We start from the raw sequence: 26,425 nt of genomic DNA, 5'->3' as shown, positions 1-26,425 counted from the left end.
AGGGAAGCTATCCCTGCCTTCCTTCACCCATCCAGTGGTGGGTCTCCCTCATCACTCCATTGATACCTCTGTACATGCTTCTATCATTGTGTTTACACTGCCCTGTCATTATCTATTTATATGTCTGTCATGTTCTACTAGCCTATTATTCTTTTCTATCTGAGATACCTAATACCTAACACAGTATTGGGTGCAATGCTGAATGGAATGAGGAGTGAGGAAGCACACATCGATGTTAAGGATAAAAGAATGGTTATCGTGTTCCACAGTTTCATACACAGTCGTCTGAATAGGGGGTCTCCACACTAAACCTTAGGAGACAGTATTTCTAAGGACTCTCTTACCTAAAAAGAGCTTTTTTGGAAAGAATGAGGTTTTACTTTTCTTCTAACATTTAACAAACCCTTGCAAATGTTCATGTTACAGACCAAACCTGGGCCACCCAAAAAGCCGAAGACCCCTTCCGGACAATCAGCCTTAACATATTGCTACAATTGCGGTCAAGAAGGCCATTATGGACACGTAAGTCTGAGTGGCGTTGGAGCCTAAAGCATTCTGCTGTGCAGGGAGTGGCTGCTAAAAGATGAACTGAAAAAGGATGCACTTCTGAGTGCTTACTTTTTTATAAACTAATATCCTAATGTAAGACTTACTGTATTTTCAACTGGTTTACTTCTCCCATCCCTGCGAGAGTCACAGACCTGTCAGAGCACATCCCTCTAATTGTTTTAAATATACGTGAACAGGTTAGGCTAAAACAAATACAGCTCATAAAATCAATCAGACAAATAATAGTAGTCACACAAATAGTAGCAATTCGCATGAGTTCTTACGATTACCCTTACTTTGAAACAGCCAAATTGTGATTTTAGATTTTCTGCCTAGTTCTCCAGTATCTCCAGTTTTCTCTGTCATCCCTTACTAATAGAAAGATAGACGTGCATCATCATCAACTAGCCTGCCTCCGCCACAGATACCCAGATTCCCTATCCAGCCCGTATATTTCCTGAGCCCAACTGCAGGGGCCAAACTCTATGTGTTCTAGGTGCTGAGTGTCAGAACAGAAGGCACTTCCTACGGTAAGGTGGGGCTGAGTCTCCTAGCCAGTTGTCTCATTCAGTATGAAACAGCAGCAGCTCATCCCAGAGACAGGCTGCGATAATAGACTCAGAGCCCATAGTCTGGGAATGCTGAGGCAAAGGAGGAAAGGCAGTGAGTGACACAGGAAGTAGAAAATCCGTATGGAGAACTGCATTCCCAGGCTCCAGGTAGGCTTCTAACAGCCTAGAAACCAATGTAAACTAATATCACATCAGATCTGATGACAGGAGGTGGAAAGCATACAGAGGGTAGGGAGTCCTCAAAATGGTAGGGGTGTGAGCCACAGGAAGGGGGAGTGTCGCAGGTCACGTCTTGAATTCTGACCATGGCATTTCACTCATGCAGACCTTGGGGCTGGAGCTCTCCAGTGTGGTAAGAGACAGAAAGGCTGGGAGGAGAAAAAGCGCTGGACAGAGTCCATCAACAGATCAAGCTTGTCTTCCACATTGGGACAAGACTGGAGTGAAGGGGTAGAAAATGAAGCTAGGATGAGTTTCTGTTCCTCATCCCTAATTTTTGCTCTGCTAGTGATTTAACCATATGGCTTGAACAGCCTACTTTTTCTCTCTGGCCTCCAGCTTGTTTATCTCCACAGCAATGGAGATGTGCAGAGAGATCTCTCAGCACTGACATTTGGATGCTATGTCTCCAGTGTGATCATATCCACAGTATGGTGATCAAGATAAGAGACCCTACAGTGTACTTCCTTCACTTCTATAGAACTCACACTGAAAACCTAGCTAGAGAATACTTTTTTGTTGTTATTACAAAATTATCATCTCCAGATGTCTTACTGCTCTGTGCTTTCCTCCTTGTTGCCAAAATTCAGATGTTGCCAACACTGTTTAGGGAATATATTCACATAAGCAGTCCACGGCCATGCAAGTCCCATAGATGGACAATTCATGCTCACTTACCTCTTTAAAGCAGAGGGGTATAATTTTAGCATTTATGTTTGTTCAGTCAAAGAAAAACAAGTATAGTTGGACACATACGGCTTATTAGCCACCCCTGTTAATGTAGATAGGAAATATATTAAAAGCATTTGGAATTTATCCCTGAAATCTAGAGTTAGGTCATTTTTGATTTACAATAAAGCAAATTTGGCAGCCTCATCGCTGCCATAGATGAAGAACTCTAGATTATCCGCACTAATGAAGAAGATCAGTGGTGTGGCTAATCCAGAATAGTAGGTAAATTATTTAGCCAACTGTCAATTGTCTGTGCTAATGGAGGAGACCAGTGATGTGGATAATCAAAATATAATTTACATTTAGCTTTGGGAAAAATTTACCATACTGTATAGCCCTGTATAGTTGCATCGGTCTAGACCACCCAGGATCCAAATAGGAGGCGATGCAGGTGGTTCAACATGTCTGAGGACCCCTCCCCTTCAGTTTCGGAAACTCAGCTCTACAGATGTTATTGAATAGCGGCTTCGTGTGAAAGATATTGTAAGATGAATGTGGCATCACCTTTCCCTAATTCCACCCGCTGCCTAGTTGGGGAGGCGGGAACCATCCCAAGCAGCTCCACAGGAAGTAAACTGCGATAGATGGGAAACGGCGGTGGGTCACTCTGTAAAGAGATTAGGATGGGAAAGGCTGCGCGGGGCGCGGGAGTATATTAAGATCTCTAGTTCCTAAACACTACTCAGTTTACTCTCTGAAACTGTCATGCACTAGAGCCATTGCACGGTATTTACAGAACGATATCATTTTTATGAAGTCTAAACACTTCAAACTTACATTATTGTTTATCGGGATATTCATTAGTAGTAAGTGTATAAAAACGTATGAGAATGGCAGACACCAACTTGAAGACAGTGGCAGCTTCCGGAAAGGGAAAGGTATGAATGGGAAATGGAAAGAGTTACACAGACGATTTCAGTTATGTTGGTAATGCTTACATTCTTATTGAAGTAAATTAAGGTAAAAGGTTATGATTTGATAAAGATGAATGGTAGATACAGATTTCTATTACTTGAGTTTCAATACTTAAGTGTATATTTAGAATAACTCATAATTTTTCAAACTTGGCAAATGATGTTCTTAAGTGTATGTATGTACCAGCTTGGTCAGATATCTTAGAATTACAAATCAAGTATACAATGCCAAAATTATGATAAGTCAGCCAAACGTTATGTGGATATTTCATATACTTTTTTCCTAAGAGCTATTTTGATTTTTCTTTAATATGTGGCTAAGAAGTATTAAACATTTATAAATAAGTTTTAGGCTAGCTGGCAGAAGACAGAAATGGTTAAGTTCCAAAGGGAAACCTCTTTCAAAGAAAACGTATCATTTGGCTTCAGACATGCCAAATGGGTATGTGTCGCAGATCATGATAAGCCTGCTGCATGGGGCATGGTTCAGGCCAAGCATGTGGATTTGGGAACCATCAGCTGAGGGAGGCCAGAGCCGGGTGAGTAGGGAGCTGTCCTGAGTCATGAAGAGAAGAATGATGTCCTCTTGAGTGGGGACATCAAAGAGAAGAGATGGTTCCTTTGGGGTGTTGCAAAACCACCTAGGAGCACTTTCAGACTAGATGCAACCCACCACCACTCTGTTCCCCACCATGAGAATCAATTGCCTTCATGAGCAGTGAAAATTGAGTTAAAATAAGCTTACAACCACTTATGTGGAGGGAAAAGATCTGAGGGCTAACAGTTTTCACCCACATTTAGGGTGTAAACGTAAAGGGAAAAAGAGAAGGGAGAAGCACTTGATGGAAGGCTGTTGAAGAGACAGACAAGCAAAGGTCTGATGCAACATAAGGCCAAAGAAAATAACCCCCCTAACAGCAGTATGAAGCATATGTAGGGGACCCACCCACCCCCAGCTATTGCTGTTAACTCTGACTGGGGGAGAGTTTGACAGGGGAGATTGAAAAAAGTAAAGTTTTCATAGGTCAAGAAATAAGGGAAGAAAATCCAAGTCTGAAAAAATGGAGTGGAAACACGATTGGGTGTCAGGCTGGGTGACCCTCCCAGTGTCCCAGCATGGGTATCAGTGATGCAGGACTCATCTCTAATGACAGTAGTCCATAATCTTGCAGGAAGGTTGTCTGAACAGTGTGTCCTTGTGCCATCCTAATTTCAAATGCAATTTTCAGGAATGCACAGAAAGGCGGATGTTTAACCAGACCTTTCCAACATCTCCATTCATCTACTACTATGATGACAAATACGGAATTCGGGAGAGAGAACGGAGAATAAAACGAAAAGTAAAAGGTATGTTATTAGACATCTTGCTAAATCACCTTTGCAGCAGTCTCTGAATTTCTCTTTTTGCCCTATCTTTGCCTGCTTTGGGGGTCATTGGTTAGCACAGAAAGTGTTTTTAATAATTACCATAGAAACCAGAACTTGCTTGATCTCCAGAAATCAAGTGCCCACTTCAGAAATCCTGCGTTGTAATCTATTCACAATAAACATTTTTCCAACGTAATGATCATTTAGAAAATGTCCAGAAAATACTTCTATCCATATATATAGGAAGAGTTTTTAAAGGCTTCTTTGAGATTTTTCTATTTGACTAGTGATTGTTTTTCCCCTTTGTATATCTCTAGTATTTTTCATGGAGAAAAAGGCTTTCCCTGCTAGGTGATTCCTGGTGATTCCCAGAAGTCATTTCTTACTGGCCACGAATACTCGCAGAGCTGCAGAACCACGGGTATCCTCTGGGGTTTCTTTATTTATTGTTGCTGATATAGAGTTCTTTCTCACCCAATTATCTTACAATGTAAGCCTTCTTTCTCTACCTCTGTTCCTTCTCGCGATACACTTCAAGATGGTTTACCAAGTTATGTTTCTTGCTTTCAGGAAAAAATAGCTCTGTGTTTTTCAAGTTGACCTATACGTGGTTGACTCTCTGGGCCTTTTTATTATTCTTTTCCAGGCTCTTTTTAAAAGATTAAAAAGAAATGCACCAAAATGTCATCTCTGGATTAAAGGATTATGGGTGCTTCTGTTTTATTTTCTTTATACTTTTTCGTATTCCCCAAGTTTTCTATAATGAGTGTTTATAAGTCTTATAATCAGAGAAGAGCCTTTTGTTTTCCTTTTTAACTAGTTATATTGACAGCTCTGTGGCACAGGTCTACTTTGAGGTTTGCTGTGATCCATTGGAATTTTTATTTTACTCTTTGCTTTATATTCTTTTTTTTTGTCCCCTAAATATACTACCTTGCACTTCATCTCATTGCGGGGAGGGGGCAGGGGGGGGGGAACGGGGACACTTCTTTAATCTTTGAAGGTTTGTTGACATGTTGGTTCTCATCCTTCACTGTAACCTCACCTCCCACCTAACCTATCAGAATCAGTACCATCAGACCCTTGCAGTAAGAGTGCAAAGTCCTCACAAAATAGAATATAACATCAGATCTGGCCCTGAAACCTCTCAGATACACGTGTGTGCACATGTGCACCCTCTCCAAGCCAGCAATTTCTGCTCTGGAAGAATAATCTGCCCAGTTTGGCACCCACCTGTAAGTGCTGTGGCCATACTTTCTCTTCACAGGGTAATTGAAATGTCATTGAGACTGTTGGAAGGACATTTATGTATCTCGCTTCACCTTATCATTAAGGGCTGTCCCTTAAATTGGTCAGACATGACTTTCCTCACAAAGCTAAGATGATTACTGCTTTCACTGGGCCTCGTCTCCACTGTTTAATCTAGTTAATTTGTATTGAACAGAATAAATATCATTGGCCTTCTGAATGTTTTCCATTTTTAGCAGTCAGAAACATAGAACTACAGCCATGCAATTTTTAGTGAGTGATTTTTGCCTTAGTAAGGGCTCTTTAGAATGTCGTATCATTAATGCATTTCAATGTCTGGCTTCCCTTTCTGCTCAGTTATTCACAGACCTGTGAAAGCTGTGCGTGCCCTGTCTAGCTGCAGAATATGCAGAAATACAATACTTTTTGTATTTTCCAGAACTCCAGAAAAGTGGGGATTTTCCACGGCAGTTCAAGAGGCCCCATGGGGAGGCAGCAAATCTGAGGTCCCACCATGAGATGAGGAAGAGTCAGGCCTCGTGGAGAAACAACAGGTGGCCTCAGGAGAAGAAAGAACCGACCAGCAGGAACAACAGAGAGCGTGAAAAGCACAGGAAGGCTGACAGGTGTCATGACATGGAGGAGGACTTTCCCAGGGGCCCCAAAATTCACTCCTCTCCCGGCACTTCCAAAACCCAGAAGCCTCACAAATCCTTCCAGCAGCCACATTACCACAGGCCGAGAGAGGATAAGCTGCCCACAGAGGGCAAGCGGGGCAAGCATAAGAAAAAGGAGAGGCACTTGGAAGACGATGACGGTGACAATTTATTTCTTATTAAGCAGAGGAAAAAGAAGTCTAAACTGTGAGACAGCTTCCAATTTGGCTTTCCACTGTTTGTCTGGTCTTCATGTCTAGACATTCTGGCAATATTTTTGTTTTCTGTGATTAGATAAAGTGAGGTTTTTTTTGGTTTTGTTTTTTTTTAATCACAGCCATATCGAGAGCTGCTGAGCAAAGACCGTGGAGATGCTGTGTCCGACAGGTTACTCAGGAAGAAAACAGAAAGATGCGCTCAGACTCCCCCTGTTCCAGGCCATCTTTTTTCCTCAGAACTTTAGAGAGAGAAAGAGTTAATCTTTTTAAGATAATTTTTAAAAAATACATTGAAGACATAAAAATTCATCAAATGTAATTCATCTGCAGTGTGACTGTGTAAATCAAATCCTTGCAGCAAGAAAACCTAACACAACTATGAACTATTCATCTATCTTTTTCAGCATTTAAAAAAAATTTTTTTAACAGTGGAAAAGGTAATCGCTGTGAATCTTAAGTCCAGTGTTTCCTGCTTCTGAAGCTGGTGTCAGAATCTTCCTTTGGTCAGAGCATCCCAGGCTGAAAAAATGAAGGTGTCATCGCTGAAGCCCTGGAGGGGCGGGGAGTAGGGCTGTAGCAAAATGCAAGTGAGGCATCCATCCAGTGTACATGTCGCGAGACGGATTTCCCGAAGCACGTGAAAGAGTCATCAACAAACTAACGTAATCACAATGATACAGGTTCTACCACTTTTATAGCCACACTATCACTCAGCTATATAGAGAGAAATGTTGCCCAACTTAAAAAAGTGTTTTGTCTTTAACTGCCACAGAGCTGCCCAGAAATTTTTGTACTTGTGAATCTTTTGTATTTATCAAAGCCTAATGTTAGAATAAAAAAAATAAAATCTCTGAAATAGAGTAAATAAATCTGTCTGTTATATAAAAAGACAATGATAGTTTGGGTGACAAAGTGTATACTTGGGTTGGACAAGTGACGAAAGATATAAAATCTCCATACATGGTTTAAAAAATGCCCTTGTTGGCCAAGCCCAAGTTCTAGGCCAGAATAAAATGAGATGGAGTCAGTTAACTGGCACAGTTTAACAGTGTTAAATTCTTAAGTTAGTGTTTTATGTATTCTTTGTGAAGTACACAAAGTGCTGTATATCTGGTAGGATCGGCCCTCTTGTCTTTTGGGGGCAAAGGGAGAATCTCTCTTCCCGAATCTGCTTTCATGAAGTTGTAGGTCCACAGTCTTGAGTCCTCACCCTTCCTGTGGCTGCTTTCAGTGAAGTGGAAGGGTTCACTGCATTGGTGAATGGCTTCCTAACAATGGCTGCGATTGTTTGACCCTAAGGTAAGTGACCAGAGCCTTTTAACATCCTGCTAAAAGCTCCAGCTGGCTTCCTAGAGTGGCCCGCCTCAGATAATAGGCATTATTCTTCAGTAGGGCCTGGGACAAGCGTGGCTTATTACTGATGTGCTGGGAGTGGCATTCCTTCCAATCCGAGGGCACCTGCATTAGGGCAGAAATGGGACTGCCATGCTGTCGTGTCCACCACACATAGAAGGTTGTTTGGAGAAGGGAAGAAAGGAAGCTGTTTTTCTGTTTGTTTCTGCACATTCTCTTATTTTTCTCCCCAATTTTATCCTTTTATTAGACAAACATTTTGTTCTGGGGTATAATTTACCCTTCAGGTTTATGCATTTCTATGCAGATAGAAAGGTAGCTGAGCTAACTTACTTGTGGGCATTAGGATGGTAAGAAAAGACCAAACACCGAGGAGCCTCTGTTCCATTTCCTTCTCATGGCCCTGGCACCTGGCTCTTACAGCAAGGGTTCAAAATCAGTCAGTCTATGCACACACTAACTTTCTGTACAAGGATGGGGAGTTTAAAATAGAGAGAGATTTCACAAGACTTTAAATGAATATATACAATTAAGAGAAGAAAAGCAGATGTCCCAAACAATAAGGATCCATATGGTTGCTAGGATTGAGAAGACACTGCATCTGTTGCCTCTGGCCCCACTTTGATTAGAAGCAGCCTGAGTGGCTCCTTTCCTGGATTCTAGCTTAGTTCACATTCTTAGAGCAGAGAGAAACCATCTCACATTCTCTCAATGGAAAGCCCTTTGTGGACCATGCTATTAGGAGTACCTATTATGTGAGAACCATGCTATTAACAGTGCCTATTATTTTTATGTTACACAAGGAGTACATATTTTTTAAGGGGGAAAATATTTTTTAATATATAAATCATACCTGATTTTTCTACCCAAAGATATGGTTAAAATATTAATGTCTGTCCTTCCAGACGTTTTTCTATACATATAAACATTGTTTTGTAAATTGTTTTTCTACTTAAGAGTGAAAATCTTTCTGATTAAATATACATTTACATTATTATTTGTAATGGCTACGTGATATCCTTCAATATATCTATATGTCAATTTATTTAATCATCTCCCTGGTTTTTCTAATTTTCATTACAATCCTTCTGTACACATCATATCTTTTCCACTTATTTAATTGTGATAAAATAGAACTTAGGGGTCAAAAAACATGCATATATTTCATGCAAGTTTCAATATTGCCAAATTATATTCTTGGCATTGTATGAGAGTGTTCCTCTCCCCACTCCCAAAATAACATGGAGTATTTTCATTCCTTTTTCTCTTTGCCACTCTGATGGGCAAAGAAACATTATTTGTTAGTGCTGCAGTGAAAAGATTGATGTGGGCTGTGTTTATGTAAGGAGAGACAGGGTTAATAATATACCAGTAATCTGTTGATAAAAGATATGGAGAGAAACTTCTCATAGGAAACAACTGAAAATTCTTCTGCCAACAAAAGATTACATACAAAGTAAAACAGCCTATAATTCCTTCATCGGTATCTTGATCCCTTGATCTTATCTTTGCTTTTCTCAACTTTGAGGGTGCTGGTGGCATCTAGAAAATAGAAGCCAGGGATATTGCTAAGTCCTCGATTCACTTACAACAAAGAATTGTAAAGACAACCCCTTACAACAAAGAATTGTCCAGCCCAAAATGTCAGTCGTGCTAAGGTTGATCAACCCTAATTAAAAACCCAACCCATTTCTCAAAAGGAATTTTCAGTAGGGGTGGCGGGGTGGGGTTCAGGCTGCCCTCCACATCAGACAGGGTGTGTCCTTATTTGTCAATGCTGAGATTTCATCAGACTGTGCTGGTGTTTGAGAGTTTGGTGGGACATCCTGTTCATCTTAAATAAAGACCACTACTTCCATGGCATGAAGATCTACAGACCATTTGGACCCCTTTGTGGAGGGACAGGGCCACTGGAGACAGGGATGTTATTTACTAGTATAACCAGGAAGCATGGATAGAAATGCTAGAGCACCAGGCTGGGTGTTAGCTCTGTGGAGATAAATACAGAAAAGCGGTGTGAGAACAAAGGGAGTCAGCTGCGGAGAGAAGGGGAGTTGGAAACTATCTAATGATACATTTGATTGGTTAAGAATGGCGTTAGGTTGTGGGAGCCATCACCAGCACCCAAGTTCAGCACAGGCTCTTAGGGTGTGGGCTTCACATTTCACAGAAGTACCAGCTGAGACATGGTTTATTCCCCATGCCATGAAAAGAATCGTGATGAAGCTCTTTAATAGTTGCTCTACCCAGATAGAACACCTAAATTCTGGTGCATTTAATGGATATTTAATATACACAATGGACAGTGTACATATCCATTCTAACAACCATGAAATCAATCACTTCTTAAAGTGATTTAGAAGGAAGTGTTTCCAATAAAACCCAGTGAGGGAGTGGGGAAGTGAGACAGGGAAGAAAAGAAAGATTCCAAACTGGTTGCCTTTATCAAGTCCTACATAGGGCAGCTTTCGAACTAGAGACAGTGTAGGCCACACCTCAGAGTTGCCCTGATCGGGCCAAAGGAGAGAGAGAGAGAGAGAGTGTGTGTGTGTCTTTTTTTGTTTTGTTTTAAGTCAGTCACTGTTTCAGAGCTGTTCCCGGGTGCCTTTCCCAGCCAACTCGGGCTCTCTATACACCCAGGCAAAGTGGGTTTGGGCAGCTAGAGGGCAGCCCCCTGACAGAGACACAGAGATATGAATAAAACACTAACATCTGCTACAGCCATTATCTCAGAACAGTTCTTCGCACAAAAGAAGACTTGGCAGTCATGCACCCAGACATTTTTTTAAATTACTTTTGAATACAGAAAATACAACTTTATTCTGATGTACTACTGTATCTGACCATTTCCTAGGTAAGAGCTTAGCTGCTGGTGTTCCCCATATATGACAGGGCAACATGAAAGAGTCACAAATATCAAATTTAGTACATGCATCATAGTCATTATCAAAAATAATTTCAGGAATTTCTACTTGCAGCCAAGACTGGAGTAATGGACCAGATTTACCCTCCCTCCTGAAACAATGTAAAAAATATGTAAAGCAGTTTTCAAGACATTGAACATCAGACAAGGAAGGACAGTGAACTCTGAGAGATGGCAAACAAGTGAGGTGCCCCAGCTGACTGCTTGGAGAGTTTCCTGGTTGTGGAGCAAGGAGGGGAAACCCAGGAAGAGCTTTGTGGTCTCCTTGAGTTGAGGAAACAGCTGGGAGCCTCGAAAAGCCAAAGTGGCTAGAGTGTGCAGGTCAGGTTTCCAGAGAGGAGAACCCAGAGATCAGCAGTGTCCCCTGAGTCTTCAGGTGAGGGAGTACTGGTCGGTGCATATGTGTGAGGAAACCACCTGAAGGGATTAGAGGGAACTGTTTCGGGAGCTCACACGGCCCATCCCAGTGTCCATTCTCACCAGTCAGAGTGGGAAACCTCATCGTTACGTAGCACTGACTAGAGTACTTAGAGGAGTTTTTGCCTCATTGATAGGGAAAAGTTAGCCCTGGTGTAAACTCTGGTTCTGCCTAACTAGCTTAAAACCAAGACCTGAAAGAGTCAGACTGTGTCCAAATATCTTAACCAATTTGAAGAACAAAGCTCAAGAATATTTATAAAATACAAAAGTAGCACCCAATACTATAAAATTCCCAGTGGAATACAACAAAAATGCAAATTAATCTACAGTGACAGCCTGCAAGGGCGGGGGGAATGGTTGGGAGAGGTGAGAAGCAGGGATTACAAAGGGCACAAGGAAATGGGGTGAGGAATATGTTTGTTATCTTGATTCTGGAGATGGTTTTGTGGGTGTATACCTATGTCGAAACAGAAGAAAAGTCTAATTTCGTTCATAATCTACTGGAAACATTTTAATGTTTTTTCACTGAATTGGGAATATTCTGAAAAAGCTGGGTGAGGCCAAAGATCAGTAGACTACAGGCCATCCTGTTTCGTTCCCTGCTTTGCCCATGTGGGGCCAAGAAGAAGACGGAGCACAAGGCAAGTACCTAACTGTAGGGCCTGGGGGAGGGCATTCGCTGACCTCTCAGGCCTGAGCATAGGAAATGGATGCGAAAACTCACTGCACCAGCACTGGGGAACCATGGCCCACAGGCTGATGTCTAGCTTCCTGGCCTAACATTCAAAACCTTTCCAGCCTCCTCTTCTACAGCATTTCACTCTTCTTTCTCTTTTATCCTTCACCCAGGAAGTCCCATTGCATGAATAGCTAGTCCCTGAACAGGCCATGCCTCCCTCACCTATGCTGTTTTCTCTGCCCAGAATATCCTATTCCTTTTAAGACCACCCCAGACAACATGAACCCTTCCCTCTTTGGTATCCCTATTGCCTTCTGAGTTAATTTAGTCGACAAATATTTGCCATGGATGTTTTTGTGCCGGGTAGTATTCTTGCTTGAGGTTGACTTTATTAGAAGAAATCTCAAGCCTCGGGAGCTAACAAGCAATTGAAGAGACAAACACAAAAATGAAGACTTTGTCATACAGGTGAGGAGTGCAGGGATCGATATGGCTGTCCTGCTGGTAGGAAAAGTTCAAGGAGGCTGGGCAGGACCGCTCCTGCCTAGGATTTCCGATGCGTCTTCCTAACAGAATAAATATTTTCCAGGTTAACAAAAGGGGACGAGCCCTCCAGGGAGAAGGCACCATGTCGGTAAGGGCGTGGAGAAATGAAACAGCAAAGATACACCCCATATTAGTTTCCTGAGGCTATGGTAACAAATCACCAAAAACTAGATTTAAAACAACAGAAATTTGTTCTTACAGTTCGGGAGGCCAGAAGTCCAAAATCAAGATGTCGGCACAGTTGGTTCCTTCTTGATTCTCTGAGAGAGAGTCCATCCCATGCCTCTCTCCTGGCTCCTGATGGCTGTTGGCAATTCTTGGCATTTGAGTTGTAGATGCATCATTCCAGCCTCCGACTCCGTCTTCTTTCTGTCTCTGTGTGTTGGCTTCAGGGCCCACCCTAAATCCAGGGTGGTCTCACCCCAAGATCCTTATTTACATATTCAAAGACCCTATTTCCAAATAACTTCATATTCATGGGTACTGGGGAGTAAGACTGTCCAACCCACTATACACCCCAAGACCTGTAACAACAATTGCTTCTAGCAAGTTGCACTTCGATTTTATTCCCTGAGCTTTTATTGAGAGATGCAGCATTTCGTCTGGTTTTTTTGTTTGAATTTCCATCCTGATTTACACTTTGCTCAAAGCTATTGTAATTATTCATAATTCCTCATCTTGCATGTATCCTTATACCTCAGTTCCTTAGTGAAATACGTGTTGGGCAAATAAACGTACAAACTGAAAGCATCTTTCAGATTTGGGGGCATGCGGCTCCTTGGAGACCTTTACCGAAGGAGTTCCAGGGTAGTGATGGGCCAAGAAGCCAGCCTGCGGTGCACTGAGGAGGGAACAAGCAGCCAAGAAGACACCATGTGTCTCTCTCTAAACAGGGAGGGGGAGAGAACGTATGTCTCTTTTTAAACCATTGGCTATAAAAAGTTGACAGGACAGAGGACTGTGGAGTCAGGTTGCCATCGACAGGAAGCTGCTAAAGGAGAAGGAGATGGTAAGAACTGAAGAAAACTCAATAGCACTGGAGGAGGGAATGGATGGATCCCGGGGGGAATCCTTGAAAGGAGTTGAAGGCAGGTATGCAGATAGGTGAGCAAGATGAGGAAACGGTATCTTCAGAGCCTTCCTTTTGATGGTGAAGCTTTTCCAAGGATAAAAGAATAGGGGTGAGGGGAGTGGGGAGGTATGGAAGGACCACCAAAGGGGACCATGAGAATGGTGCTGGGGACCCAGGGAGGGTCAGAAACCAGGACCCTGATTATCTTCTATTCACATGAGGAAAGATCTTCCCTGGAAATGCCATGTGGCTGCCCGAGTAAGGGGAGAAGGTGAGTACACGTGCAGAGGAAGGATTTCCTGTGGAATAAACAGATTATCACTTAATCTGCTTAACTTCTCATATCAAAGAGTTCAGTCCTGTATACACTAGTGAACAGGCCTTACAAATTTCCATGTATGTCCCCGTAAGTATATCTATCAAACATAACTCAGCCTCTTAACATATAACAGACCAATGTAAACATAATCAGATGTTATCACAAGGAAATACACTGTTTTAAGCTCTGATAACTTGTGACCTCCTACCAAACATAGCTCAGCCCCTTACACATAACAGACCAGTGTAAACATATTGTTAATCAGATGCTATCACAAGGAAATGTGCCATTTTGAGGGCTGATAACTTGTGACCTCCTCTTTGGGCCTCAATGTCTTCATTCTAAAATTGGAAGCAGTGGGTTCATTCTGGCTGAGTTTCAGTCCCTCCTCGGGTATTCTGTGGCTTACTGGTCATCCGTTGCCCTGGGCTTAACCAAATCACAATCTCCACTGGCTCAAGAACAATCCTCACCCACCAGGGCACAGCACAGCCTCCCCGTGGCTGCCTTCAGTGTCAACAGCAACTCAGCAAGTCCCAGCTCGCCCAGTTCCACCAGTCATATCCAGGTTAGCATCTCTGGCCATCTTCCCATGACCCAGCCTCTGAGAACCTTGATCTATGCATTTCCCTCCTCTGTCCATCTTTCCAGCTGCTCTGCCAGGGGAGTCTTCCAGCAGATTCCTCGTGGCCCCACAAGCCACTCGTTCATTCATGCCTCACCAACAAGCACTTAGATTTGGCTTGTACACAGCCTAGGAACTTTATATGAGTGTGCTGTGGTAGTTGGCTAAACATCCCACTTATGGACATTTTTAGGAAACGTTCAGCATCAATCCCTTGATGATGATAGTCCCTCCATTTGATACTGTTTCAGTGGGAAACCCAGTGGGCCATGTCCCTTCACAGCGCCTTTCGAGCATCCTGTTAGCCTTCAGTGCTTAGAACTGGCTGCTCTGTAACAGCCTCATGGAGACGTCTGTTTTTAGCTTCCACACCATGAATAGTTCAACCCCCAAAGTCACAAGTAAGGAAGAGCGTTTACATAAGAAAGGAAGAACCAGCGGTTCCCACGGAGGAGCAAGATGGGAACCCATAAAGCACCCCAACCCGTGCCCTGGTCCTGTGCCGACATTGAGGGCACCCTAGTCTGAGGAGCTTTCGTTTGCTCACGTGGGCAAGACAGATGTAAACCCCATTCAGTTCTACAACCAAGATTCGGGGCTGGCAAGGTCAGCATGCTGGAACTCAGGCATGATTTTTATCTTACCGTTTTGAGGCAGAATTCCTTCTTCGGGAAACCTCAGTTTTTGCCCTTAAGGCCCTCAGCTAGTTGGATGAGGCCCGCCCACATTATGGAGGGTAGTCTTCTTCAAGTCAACTGATTGCAGATGTGAATGACATCTACAAAATTCCTCCCCAGAACATCTAGACCATGTTTGACTAAGCAACTGGGTACCATAGCCTCGCTAAATTGACACATAAAATTAACCGTCACAGTGGTCTTTATCTCAAATATGGAAACTGAGGCAGAGAATGGCAAACTGAGTTAGAAACTTGACACAATCCTAATCCCTAGAGCAAGGTACCAAGCCCGACATGTGACTTTTGTACCTTGGTAACAATTTTACATGATGTATTCTTGCTTCCTACATAAAATTCTCCACAGACCAGAACCAAGCTGAACATCGCTGGGATGTATTGTGCCAAACGCGGATGCACCTGGGGATGCAGACTTTGCCTGAGTGGTGAGAACGCCTTCCCGACTGGAGTTTCCAATGTTGGGAACAGCCCTGCTGGGATGCCGTGGTCTCCTGGTCCCTGGAGGTGAGCAGCCAGAGCTGTGGAGGAGATTCAAGCATGTACTGAGAGGGGGACCAAAGACTGGGAGGAAGCCCCCCAGAGGGTCTATGAATTCTGATAGCTCTAGATACTAGAAATGTTGCTCAGAAAAGTCCCTGCTGCTTTCTCCTCTCTGCACCCCTCCCCCACCCCCAAATGAGGCATCAGCGGCTGGAGCAGAACACGGCACCTCCCTGAAATGGAAACCATCCGCTGCCTTTCTCACCCTTCCTCCACCAGCCCCCTCTCCCCACAGCCAGCCTCGCCTGGTTACTCTTTCTGGGAGGGGATCTTGTCAACTCTACTCTGCCTCAGCCTCCTTTCACACCCCATCTCATCCCCACACCCACCATCAGCGGAGCCTCAGGGGGCCCAGGGGATCCACCATCAGACCCACCATCCACAGGTCATGGGTCACCAGCCACCTCTCTTCTGTTTTTACTTACACCCAATTAATCATCTCTTCCTGGTGATTTGCATGGCAACTCTCCTGCACTTGGCTGCTCAGGGGAGTTTTCTGGTTTCATTGCTTTAATTAACCTCGGCCTCCTGGGTCATTCTGGATTCCCCACCACCCTACCACAGACCCGGCCTCTGAGCCCTGCCTGCCTGTGCTCCAGGGGGTCCTTGTCTTCTCAGGAGCCTTCTCTTCCCATCAGCAAGCCAGGCTCTTCTCCCAGCGCCATCTTGAAAAAGATGGGGAGACTCTAGGCCATGGGCCAAGTTCTGGTGGCTGTCAGAGCTGCAAAGGGCCTAAGTGATTGTCTAAGTCCACTCTGGCCCACCCTACTTCACCCCCATTTCATAGATGGGCAAACCAAGGCCAGAACCAAGGGTAAAAAGGCTCACCCATGGTCATACCTCAAGTAAGAGGCAGAGCCAGATCTAGGCTTTGGGGCCCTCTGTCTTGGCCCCGCTATCTCCCTCTGCCAACTTTGTCAACAGAAAACAGCTTCTCTGAAAACTTCAATCCATTAGGAGTGTGACAAAGGCAGTTAGTATTTAAATATTGAGTCTCCACAGGCTTGTATCCTCTGCTCAAATGGCAGCTGTTTGCAAGAAGCTCTGGACATAGCCGCAAGCTGGACTGTGGTATGGAGCCAGGGGCAGGAGGCAGAAGAGGCCTGCCACCCAACCAGGAGTTCTTTTAGGATGGTGAACTGAGCACCTCAGAAGTAACACCTTCCCAGAGTCATCCCCAGGAGCCAGGGAGCAAATGAACCCAAAGATACAGGAACCAAACCTGAGGACAAGGAGAAAATTGGGGAGGAAGTGGAGAGAAGTAGCAGATCCAAGGAACAGGAAGAGATACCTGAGAGACCTCAAGTTTAGAGACCATTAGGGGCCAACACCAGTCCCAATACTTGCCATAAAAGAAACTGAGGCAGGGGCCGGTCGAGTGGCTCAGTTGGTTAAGAGCTCGCTCAAGAGTGCGAGCTCTGAGCAACAGCGGTTCGATGCCTGGCCCAAGCTGAGCTGCTGCTGAGCTGCCAACAAGCGGCAGAATGGCTCAGCGAGAGAAAGAAAGAAAGGAAGAAAGGAAGAAAGGGAGAAAGAAAGAAAGGAAGAGAGGGAGAAAGAGAGGAAGAAAGAAAGGAAGGAAGGAAGAAACTGAGGCAGAAACAGTTCCTAGGACAAAGAAACTGTGAAGATCAGAAAATCTACAACTTGAAGGACCTTCAGAAATGATCAAGTCTAGAACCCTCTATGGTACATATGGGGAAACTGAGGCCCAGAGGGAGCCTCATATCCCACACTGAGTTAGGGGCAGAGCTGGGACTGGTGCCCAGGCCCCCGCTCCTCCATGTGGGACCTTCTCCACAAGCAGGGAATGGGGCATGGGGGCAGGGTTTGGAGAAGACATGAAGCAAGGGATGTGAATGGCTGGGTGTTGAGCTTTTCAGAGCTCTTAGAGGCTGGTGAGGCAGAAACACCCCAGAGGAAAGCTGGGGTGACTCTGTGACAACAGGGTCCTGAGGTGCTGTGGAGAAACTGGTGTGATTAATGATGGGGAAAAAAGGGGTGTAAAAGTGAAATTTGCAATTTATGACGGGGGGAAACTGAAAATGTGTTCTCCGTCCCATGCAAATTATCTGTGGCCTTTTCTCCTACACATACAGACGCTCACAACATACACAACACCAGACACATTCGGGCTCCCACAATCTGTACCCAAAACAGCAGCAGAAAAGGCATCCCTCGGTCTGGAAGGGAGGCACTGGAATGCCCAAGTTCCATCAGTAGGTGTCTACTGGGCTGAGTGGCCTCCTTTGTCCCCGGTTGAGGGGACCCTATTAGGGACTACCCTCCTAGGGACAGCACTCAGAGCCCGTGCCCCATCAGCTCCGAATGTCCTGTCCTGCTCATCTCCTGCCACTCTCCCTTTTATTTCACCCCCTAGCCACCCCCGCATTTTCACTCCTGTGAGAATTTGCTCATCCTTTGTCTCCTGCTAGAAATGCCCTCTTCCTTTGCTTCCCCCAACCCTGTCAGCCTGGTCAGAAATGCCTGGTCAGAAATTCCACAAGGAAACCATCCCTTCTGCACCAGGCACCATCAGTGTCTCTTTCAGCTGTGCCTCCTAACCTCCATGGACTTACTCATCTGGCCCATGTCTACTTCAAATTGTATATTTATTGGGTTGTCGGAAAAGTCATGACGTATTTTGTCTATGTTTTTCAAAGGTCATTTACTTATATAATGAACAAAGATAAATCAATGATAGACTGCCCGTTTTGTTCGATGACCCTTTGCCATCTTTCAGTGAGCTTCATAATTTCTCGTTCATAGAAGGACCTATCTTTATTTGTGAAAAATTGAACAAGGTGCTGATTTACAGCCTCATCTGAAAAACACCATGCAAGGAGTTTTGAAGAGAGCGAAACAAGTGGAAGTCTGACAGCGCAGGGTCAGGTGAGTTTGGTGGGTGTGGCAACTCATCCCATCCAAGCTCCAATAATTTTTGACGGGTGATCAAACTTGTGTGTGGTCTCACGTCACAATGGAACATGACTCCTTTACAATTAACAAGCTCTGGATGTTTCTGGATAATGGATTCGTTCAAACTGTCCAATTGCCAACAGTACACATTCGAATTGATTGTTTGGTTCCTTGGTAGGAGCTCAAAAAACACGACACTTTTAAAATCCCACCACATTGAGGGCATAACCTTCCTCTGATGAATGTCTACTTTTGATGTCATTTGAAGCGAATCATCATGTCGGGACCAAGACTGTTTGTGCATCACATTGTTGTCAACAATCCACTTATCATCATCAGTTATCAGTCACTTCAGAAAAGGATCCTTTTCCTCATATTTAATGAGCATATTGCAAATGTTGATGAACTTCTTTGAGTTCATGTGGAACCAAAATATCGAGCTAGCTTAGGTATCCCAGCTTCTTCAGGTGGTCGTGAACACTTGAACGATGGATGTTCAATGTTTCTGCAATCTGTTGTGTCGTGTAATGTGGGTTTGACTCGATCAATGCCTTTATTTTGTCGTCATCAACCTCTGTGGGCCTCCCTGACCGAGGAGTGTCGTTGAGATAAAAATCGCCAGCACGGAATTTTGTTAACCATCGTTGGCACTGACGTTCTTGTAGAGCATTGTCACCGTAAACTTTATGCAACTTTTCACAAGCTTAATGCACGTTCTTCCCTTTATGGAAGTAAAACAGTAAAATATGGCAAAAATGCACAGTTTGGTCTTTCATCTTCAACTTGTAAAATCTCCAAAACTCAACAAAATCGTTCAATTTTTTGTTTTAGAATGAAGCTAGAGCTGTCAGCTGTCAAATGACATAGCAATAACATACATGCGAATAACTCCAGTACTTTCAAAAATGAACTAGTGCCGGGCCGGCCGAGTGGCGTGATGGTTGGGAGCTGGCTTGGGACGCCGGAGGGCCCCGGTTCGGATCCCACGTGTGGGGGCCGGTGACGCTGCCTTCTACAGCTGAGTTGCTGAGCAGCGGCTTGACCTGGAGCTGGGCTGCCATGGGGCGCAGGCGCCGGCATGGGCTGCAGCCCCTGCTGCAGCGGGTTGCCATGGGCTACCGTGTGTGGCTGGCAGCCAGCGTGGGCGGCCGGCGGCTGGGGTGGGCGGCTGTCCAGAGGCCAGCGACTGATCTGCCTCGCCCGGGAGGAGCGCAATGATGGTTGCCGGCTTGGGCCAGTGGGGCGGCGTCCTCCATGGCTGGACTGAGGAACAAAAAGCGACAGCAACTTGTCTGTTCCCCTTCCCCCAATTCCCCAGCACTGTTCCCATCCCCCCAATTCCCCAATAAAAATCTTTAAAAACTTTTTTTTAAATAAATAAATAAAATAAAAATGAACTAGTGCCATCTGTTGCAAACATGCGTCACGACTTTTCCGACAACCCAATACACTCTCAGTCTCCTGCAGAAGACTGGAAGCTCCTCCAGGGCAGGTACCATGCTGCGTCCATCTTTGTATCCCAAAAGCCAAGCACTTTGCATGGCCCCCATGAAGAAGCCAGGGGTGACAAACATCTGGCACGTGTGGTGCCACCATCCCAGTCAGAGCCCAGGGCAAACATTGCTAATCAATCATGATCTTTGGATTCTCAGAGGCTTCACTCTGCAATACCTGGTTCCAGGTAGGCACTGCCTGGCAACCAAGATTGGCTCTCCTTATGAAACCAGTGACTGTCCCTGAGATGGATGCTCAATAAATATGTGTCTCAGATCCCAGCTGGGGGCTACTGGCCCCTGAGATTTGGCTCCAACCCCACGGTCTGTGTTTTCCATGGTTGCTGAGAGAGGCCAAAGCTGACTTCTTCATACTGCCTCAGCCTCCCTCCTGAAACAGTCCAGGCAGGAAACATAGAACCTTTCTCAGTCCACACATGCATGTGCACACATGCACATACACACTCACACATGTTCATACTCACACACATGCACACACACTTATCCCCACTCTTACGTGTACATATTCCCACATGCACATTTGCACTCACACATGCACACACTAGCACATACTCATACATACCCACACATGCACATAGGCACACTGATACACACCCACACATGCTCACATGCATATATACATAGTCACACACTCACACATGGACACACTTGTATCACATGTACACACATTCACACACATAAATACACCCCCATTAAACATTTCATGAGTTCAGGGAATTTCAGTGAAGATTTTGGGGCTACAGAGAGGTGTTTTATTTCACAGAGCACAGCACCCCACTGTCTGTGATTCCCTCTACCCACGCTCTGCCTCCTCTCCATCTCTTCCCTCCATTCCTCCAGCACTGCAGCACCTGTGTCAAAATGTTGTCCCCCTGTTTTGTAGAGCTGTTTTGCTGCCTACCCTGGAGCTACAGACAGCCCACACCTGTGTCTGCAGATCCCCACCCACAAAATAGTCTTTCCCAAAGAGTCACTAGAATCACATGCTTCTCCACCTTGTTTCAAATACTGTTATGAGTAAATGGATAGCTATAACAAAGGATGTTTGTCTACAGCATTCCATTTCCATCCCAAACTAACAGAATTCAATGACAAAACCATTTTTAAGTCCCTACCTGGTGCCCAGCACTGCGTCCAGTATTACAAATAGAGACAGTACTGCCCTGAAAAGAGCACCCAGCCTAACAGCAAAAACAGACACCTGAACAAGCAGTGATGAGTAAAGCGTGTGATTAACACCATCCGGGATGCGGGGGAATGACTCCCCTGCTGTGATATGAAGGATGACCAAATTCCAGGTGAACAAAATTGGGACATCATCTCAGCAGGAAGGACAGCACAGGCAAAGGCACAGGAGAGAAAGCACAGGTGACATTTTTGTGCCAGATGTAGGACTGAGGAGCATCATGGAGCAGTGGAGAGAGCAAACTGTACCAGGACCCAGGGGCTGGACTGGGACTCCATCCTGCCATTGGTGGGCCTCTGGGCCACTTGTGAAAGCTGTGGTTTGAAGGGGAGCCAATATCACAGACATCTTCCCTGGAACCGGCTGAGCCATGCACCCCTCTCTGTCCATCACCAAGGTCTCAGAAAAAGTATTTATTCAGGACCTGACTCTCCAACAAATAAACACACATCCGGGGCAACCATTTTCTGACGGCTGTCACTGCCGGTTAGTGACACCTGTACTTGAACTTCACATAAATGGAATCATCCAATAAGGACTCTTTTATCTCTCGCTTCTTCAGCTCAGTGTGTCTGTGAGGTACGCCCATGTGCAGCATCTTTTAAAGTTTTGTTTCAGACATTGAGAGTTGGGGCGCTAAACTTGGAGGAGCCCAAACTTAACAGTTTCCTAATCACCCCACCACAGAAGCAGGGCTCTCATGAAAATTAGCTTTTATCCTCTTCTTTTAAAAAGCTTACACAGAACATAAGCCTCTAGGATCACAATGTATAGCAAGCTCCCCCACCCGCGCTGAGCAGCAAGCTTCACTCCTCTCCCCGATTTAGGAGACTCTATTAAACTCAGCGTGGATTTTCTATGCCCAGTGGTTTTTCATTTCGTCTTTTAATTTTTATTTTAAGGACTTAATTTTAACAAAAGAGCCAAATTACTGCCACACTTTAAAATGAACTTGTTTTGGGAAGTTAAAAACAGGCTCTAGAATAGGAAGCTTTAATTAACTTTGGAAGATGTAATTAAATAGCCCCTGTGCCCTGTCTCGTGCTGTGCAAAGGCAAAGAAGAGAGAACAGAGACTGGAGGTTCTCGCCTTGACAAAACACGGGAACCACCTGAAGAGTTTTAAGGTTTCTCCTGCCCAGGCAGCACCCCCAGACCAATGACACCAGAATCTGTTGAATTGGGACCCAGGCACCCGTAGTTTTTTAAGCTCTCAGGCAATTCCAATGTGCATCCAAGGTTGAGAATCTCTACTTTAGATTGATTGACAGCTGTCAACGGTGATGAGCTGAGAGGCAGGGAAGGAAGGGAAACAGGCGAGGCTGAGAGACACAGAGGTCTTCACACCGAAATACATCCCAGTTTTGGAAGGCACCAAGGGGACTGCAACCAAGTCAAGTGACACCAAGGGACATTTCCAACCTCTAAGGAAGAGTTCTGTTATGGGACTGAACTGTATTCCCCCCAAATTCACATGTTTCAGTCCTAACCCCCAGCACCTCAGAATTATCCGTATTTGGAGATAGGGCCTTTAAAAAGGTAATTAGGTTAAACTGAGGTCATTAGGATGGGCCTTCTTAATCCAATCTGACTGGTGTCCTTCTAAGAAAAGGCGATTAGGACAGAGAGACAGGAGGAGGCACAGGCAGAGGGCCCACCCTGTGAAGAGGCAGCAAGACATCTGCAAGACGAGGAGAGAGGCCTCAGAGGAATCCAGCCCTGACAGCAACTTGATGTGGGGCTTCCAGCTCCCGGAACGATGAGAAAATAAGTTTCTATATAAGCCACCCAGTCTGTGGCGTTTTGTTATGGCAGACCGAGCAGACTAATACAAGTTCCATTTCAGCTTTTTGGCCGTTTGTGTAAAGAGTCTTACAGGAGTTACTCCTCTGGCTCAGCATCTTCACTTCTAGGCCTTTACCCTAAAAACTAACCAGGGATGTCCTTAAAGAATTACCGACAAAGGTGCCCATTGAATAGCCCTCGTGATCGTAGATGTTGGAAATGTTCAACAATGGGAGAATGAAAGAGTCAATGATAGCAATCAACACAACTGAGCCAGAAGGAGCCGTTAAGTTATCAAGATTTTTTTAAGCTGCACGTCCAGCATGAGTTCTCACCCATGCAGAAATGCATTGATTGTGATCAAGCACCTTCTCCTGAGATCTCCTAACCCCATCCCGGGATGCTAGGCATGTCTGCTGGCTTTGGCCTCCAACTTCTAAGTTACCTACAGGTAGCACCCTCTCCCCAACACACACAGACCCACAAAGAGTCCTTTAGCTTTTCAGTTTGTGCCTCAACCCACCCATCTGTATCCCAAAACCATACGTGGATGCATAAATACAGAAAAATGTGTTGAGCTATAACTATATGTAAGTTATATGTCGGTTTTTAAAAGCATTTTCAAACGCAGTGTAAAAAGGCTGGGAGTTAATATGATATGTACACAGGTGACTGGTGCAAGGTCTGTGGAGCTGGAAGGGGCCAGCCAGGAGACTCGGTTTTGACTTGGGTTAGATGCAAGGAATGAGGGATGTCTTCCCCTGAGAGGTGGCTCTTGCAGTAAGGCTCAAAGGCGAAGGCACTACGAATGGGGAAGAAAGCATCTCAGACATGCTCGTTCAAAGGCTCAGAGGCCAGTGGAGGATGCGTTCAGGTGGAGAACACTGGCCAGGGCTGGGGCCTGGAGTGTGGAGGAAGAGATAAAGGAACAGCATGGGGGCCACTGGGCTGCAGATGGCATTGTCTCCTGTGCTGATTCCAGGAACAGTTCTAGCACGGCAGGTCAAGGGCAGATTGAGTTGTCAATGACCTCAGAGAGGTCAGGCAGCCATGCCAGCTGTGGGGTACAGGGGAGAGCAGGCAGGGTAGGTGTGGGGCTGAGTCCAGATGATGTGGCTGATGTCCCAAGTCACTGTTTTGGGATACAGATGGGTAGGCCAGGCACAGACTGGAGAACTAGGCTCTCTACAAGTCTGCGAGTGTGTGTAGGGGATGGGGTACCAATAGGTAACTTAAATTTGGGGGACCAAAGAAGGTAGACACAATGTCCTGGGATGGAGTGAGGGGATCTCAGGAGATGATCTTGAGTTGTGGCCTTGAACTCAGGCCAGCTCAGGAGTTCTTAGCAGATCTGTTTTCTCCTTATTTGATTTTATAAGATTGAATTGGGAAGGATTCTTATAGATTCCTCTCCTCATTTTATTTTATTACTTTGGAATGAACTTTTGTTGTGCCCCCTATCCCTCACCCCAGTTTACAGAGGGCAACACAGAGGCCCAGAGAAGGAAAGAGAGTTGAGAGGGAAGGGGGATGTGGGTGGGTTAAGCGATGTGAACCAAGCACATAAGGGGCCTGGCAGGTTTGGCTTGGGGTCAGCAGCCTCATTCAGGCTCAGTGCAGAGCAGCAGCCTGGACCAAGAGGGCCTCAGAAGGTGCCCTTTCCCCTGCCACCCAGAGAGGCACCTGAGCCAGTCATTTCAGGAGTATGACTGGAATAAGACACAGAAAGGCACCTGGTGTTGTTTGCACAGATCAGCAGCAGTTCCTTCTGTGGGGTATTTTGGTTGGGGTTTTTTTTTTTTTTTTAATTATCCAGATTAGCACAGGGTGAATTCCCATGTTTAAAGGGTTCCCATTTTGTGAGACCAGCTGTCAAAGTGGAAGTAGGCACATGCTGGGTTTGCCCACTAGCCGGTGTGTTTAATGGGGAGAGGACAGTGGAACACCCCTAAACTCCACCCTCCACCTTCTCATGAATCAATTTCTCCTCATTGTGTAAACAACGCGAGCTTCATAAATGTAACTCTCTCCTTAATGTTTAAGTGCAGCATTTGCTTTCATAATGAGCTGGGACCCTAGTAACCGCTTCTGCAATGCAAACCAGCCCTCTTCTCCCAAGGGAGCCACACTCTGGTTTCCATGACGCTGGAGGGTCTGGAGGGGCAAGTTTGGGGCCAGGGCCAGGGGAACCTTTGGAAGGAAGACAGGGAAAAAAAGGTGTCATGAATTGAGACGTAGGTCTGTGCATCTGCTTGGCAATCATTTGGCGGTGGGCGGGGCATAGAGAGGTCAGCCTCACCTTCCGCCTCCAGGCCTTTACCTCTGTCGTTTCTTAACCCTGACACCACTTTCTCCTGCCTTTCTGCCCAGCAAAATCCTACTGTGTTCAGCAGCCGGCTGAGTGAAGCCTTGACTGAGCGATTGGGCTGCACAGAACTCAGGCTCCAGGGCAGGGCGGTGCTCTCAGGATCTGCTGCCACGTTCCACCTTCACAGCCACTGCCAGGGCCACCTCATGCTGGCACCAGTCACTCATCCTCTGCGGTTCCTCAGAACTTTGCACGTTTTTATGCTTTGTTTCAGAATAATAAGCATTAAAGGTGTAGAACTAAAAAATGTATTCTCAGATCCATTTTTTTTAAAATAAAAATAAAACTACCATTGATATAGGCATGCATATAGATGTTTGTGAATGCGTACATACATATAAAGAAATACATCTTTGTATATTCATCGAAAGAAATCTGGCAGATACATACCAAACCATTTCTCTTGCTTATCTCTAAGAGGGTTTGCTTTCAGAGGAAGTATTGTTTTAATTTATTACAAGCATGTATTATGTTTTTAAGCTTTTAACCAACATTTCTGGAGAAGAGAAGCTTCCTGGGTTTGCATCTGTCTTCTCCCTGCCTTCATAATTTTACTCTCTGGTACCACTCAGATGCTTGGGGACCTCAGGTCCATGTCCCCAGGAACAGAGGAGACCAGAGCAGTCTCAAAGTAGCTGGGCCATAAGCTGTTAGTTACCAGTATGCATGAGATAAGGAGATTGCACCAGAGAGTAAATCAACACACTGCTCCCTTCCCTGAAAAAGCCTTGCTATGAAAAAAGTCAGCTGAACTAAAGAGTGTGTGTAGTGACGTAGTGATGCACATGCTGGAGCAAACTCCTTATTCCTTCATGGACATATAAACTAAGAATTTCCGGACCAACCAGCATTGGTCTACAGGTCACATTTTGAATAGTACTTGTCCATACAGCTTCATTGAGCATAAGTGGTTTATCTGGGTTGATTTGTGGTTGGGTTTCAGAAGAGAATAATGGTCCATCCTATGGGTCTGGTGCTAGACTTGGCCTTCCCATGCAACAACA

The 26,425-nt window shown here is 45.0% G+C and overlaps 1 protein-coding gene across 1 annotated transcript in view; it reads left to right on the top strand.

Moving 5' to 3' along the window:
- Positions 1 to 7,345, top strand: part of LOC109386392 (zinc finger CCHC domain-containing protein 7-like) — a gene marked incomplete at its 5' end in the record, with an annotated part of 37,222 nt that extends 29,877 nt beyond the window's left edge. The window contains 3 exons of the mRNA XM_019649477.1: positions 427 to 522; positions 4,216 to 4,333; positions 6,042 to 7,345. Of these exons, the coding sequence (XP_019505022.1) occupies positions 427 to 522; positions 4,216 to 4,333; positions 6,042 to 6,469 (642 nt within the window). The remainder of the gene's footprint in view (positions 1 to 426; positions 523 to 4,215; positions 4,334 to 6,041) is intronic.
- Positions 7,346 to 26,425: the final 19,080 nt, after the last annotated feature.

The sequence above is a fragment of the Hipposideros armiger genome, unplaced genomic scaffold (assembly GCF_001890085.2).
Source record: "Hipposideros armiger isolate ML-2016 unplaced genomic scaffold, ASM189008v1 scaffold_133, whole genome shotgun sequence".
NCBI classification, from domain to species: domain Eukaryota; kingdom Metazoa; phylum Chordata; class Mammalia; order Chiroptera; family Hipposideridae; genus Hipposideros; species Hipposideros armiger.
The sequence above is the reverse complement of the archived record's forward strand: the minus strand, read 5'-3'. Positions and strand labels throughout refer to the sequence as shown.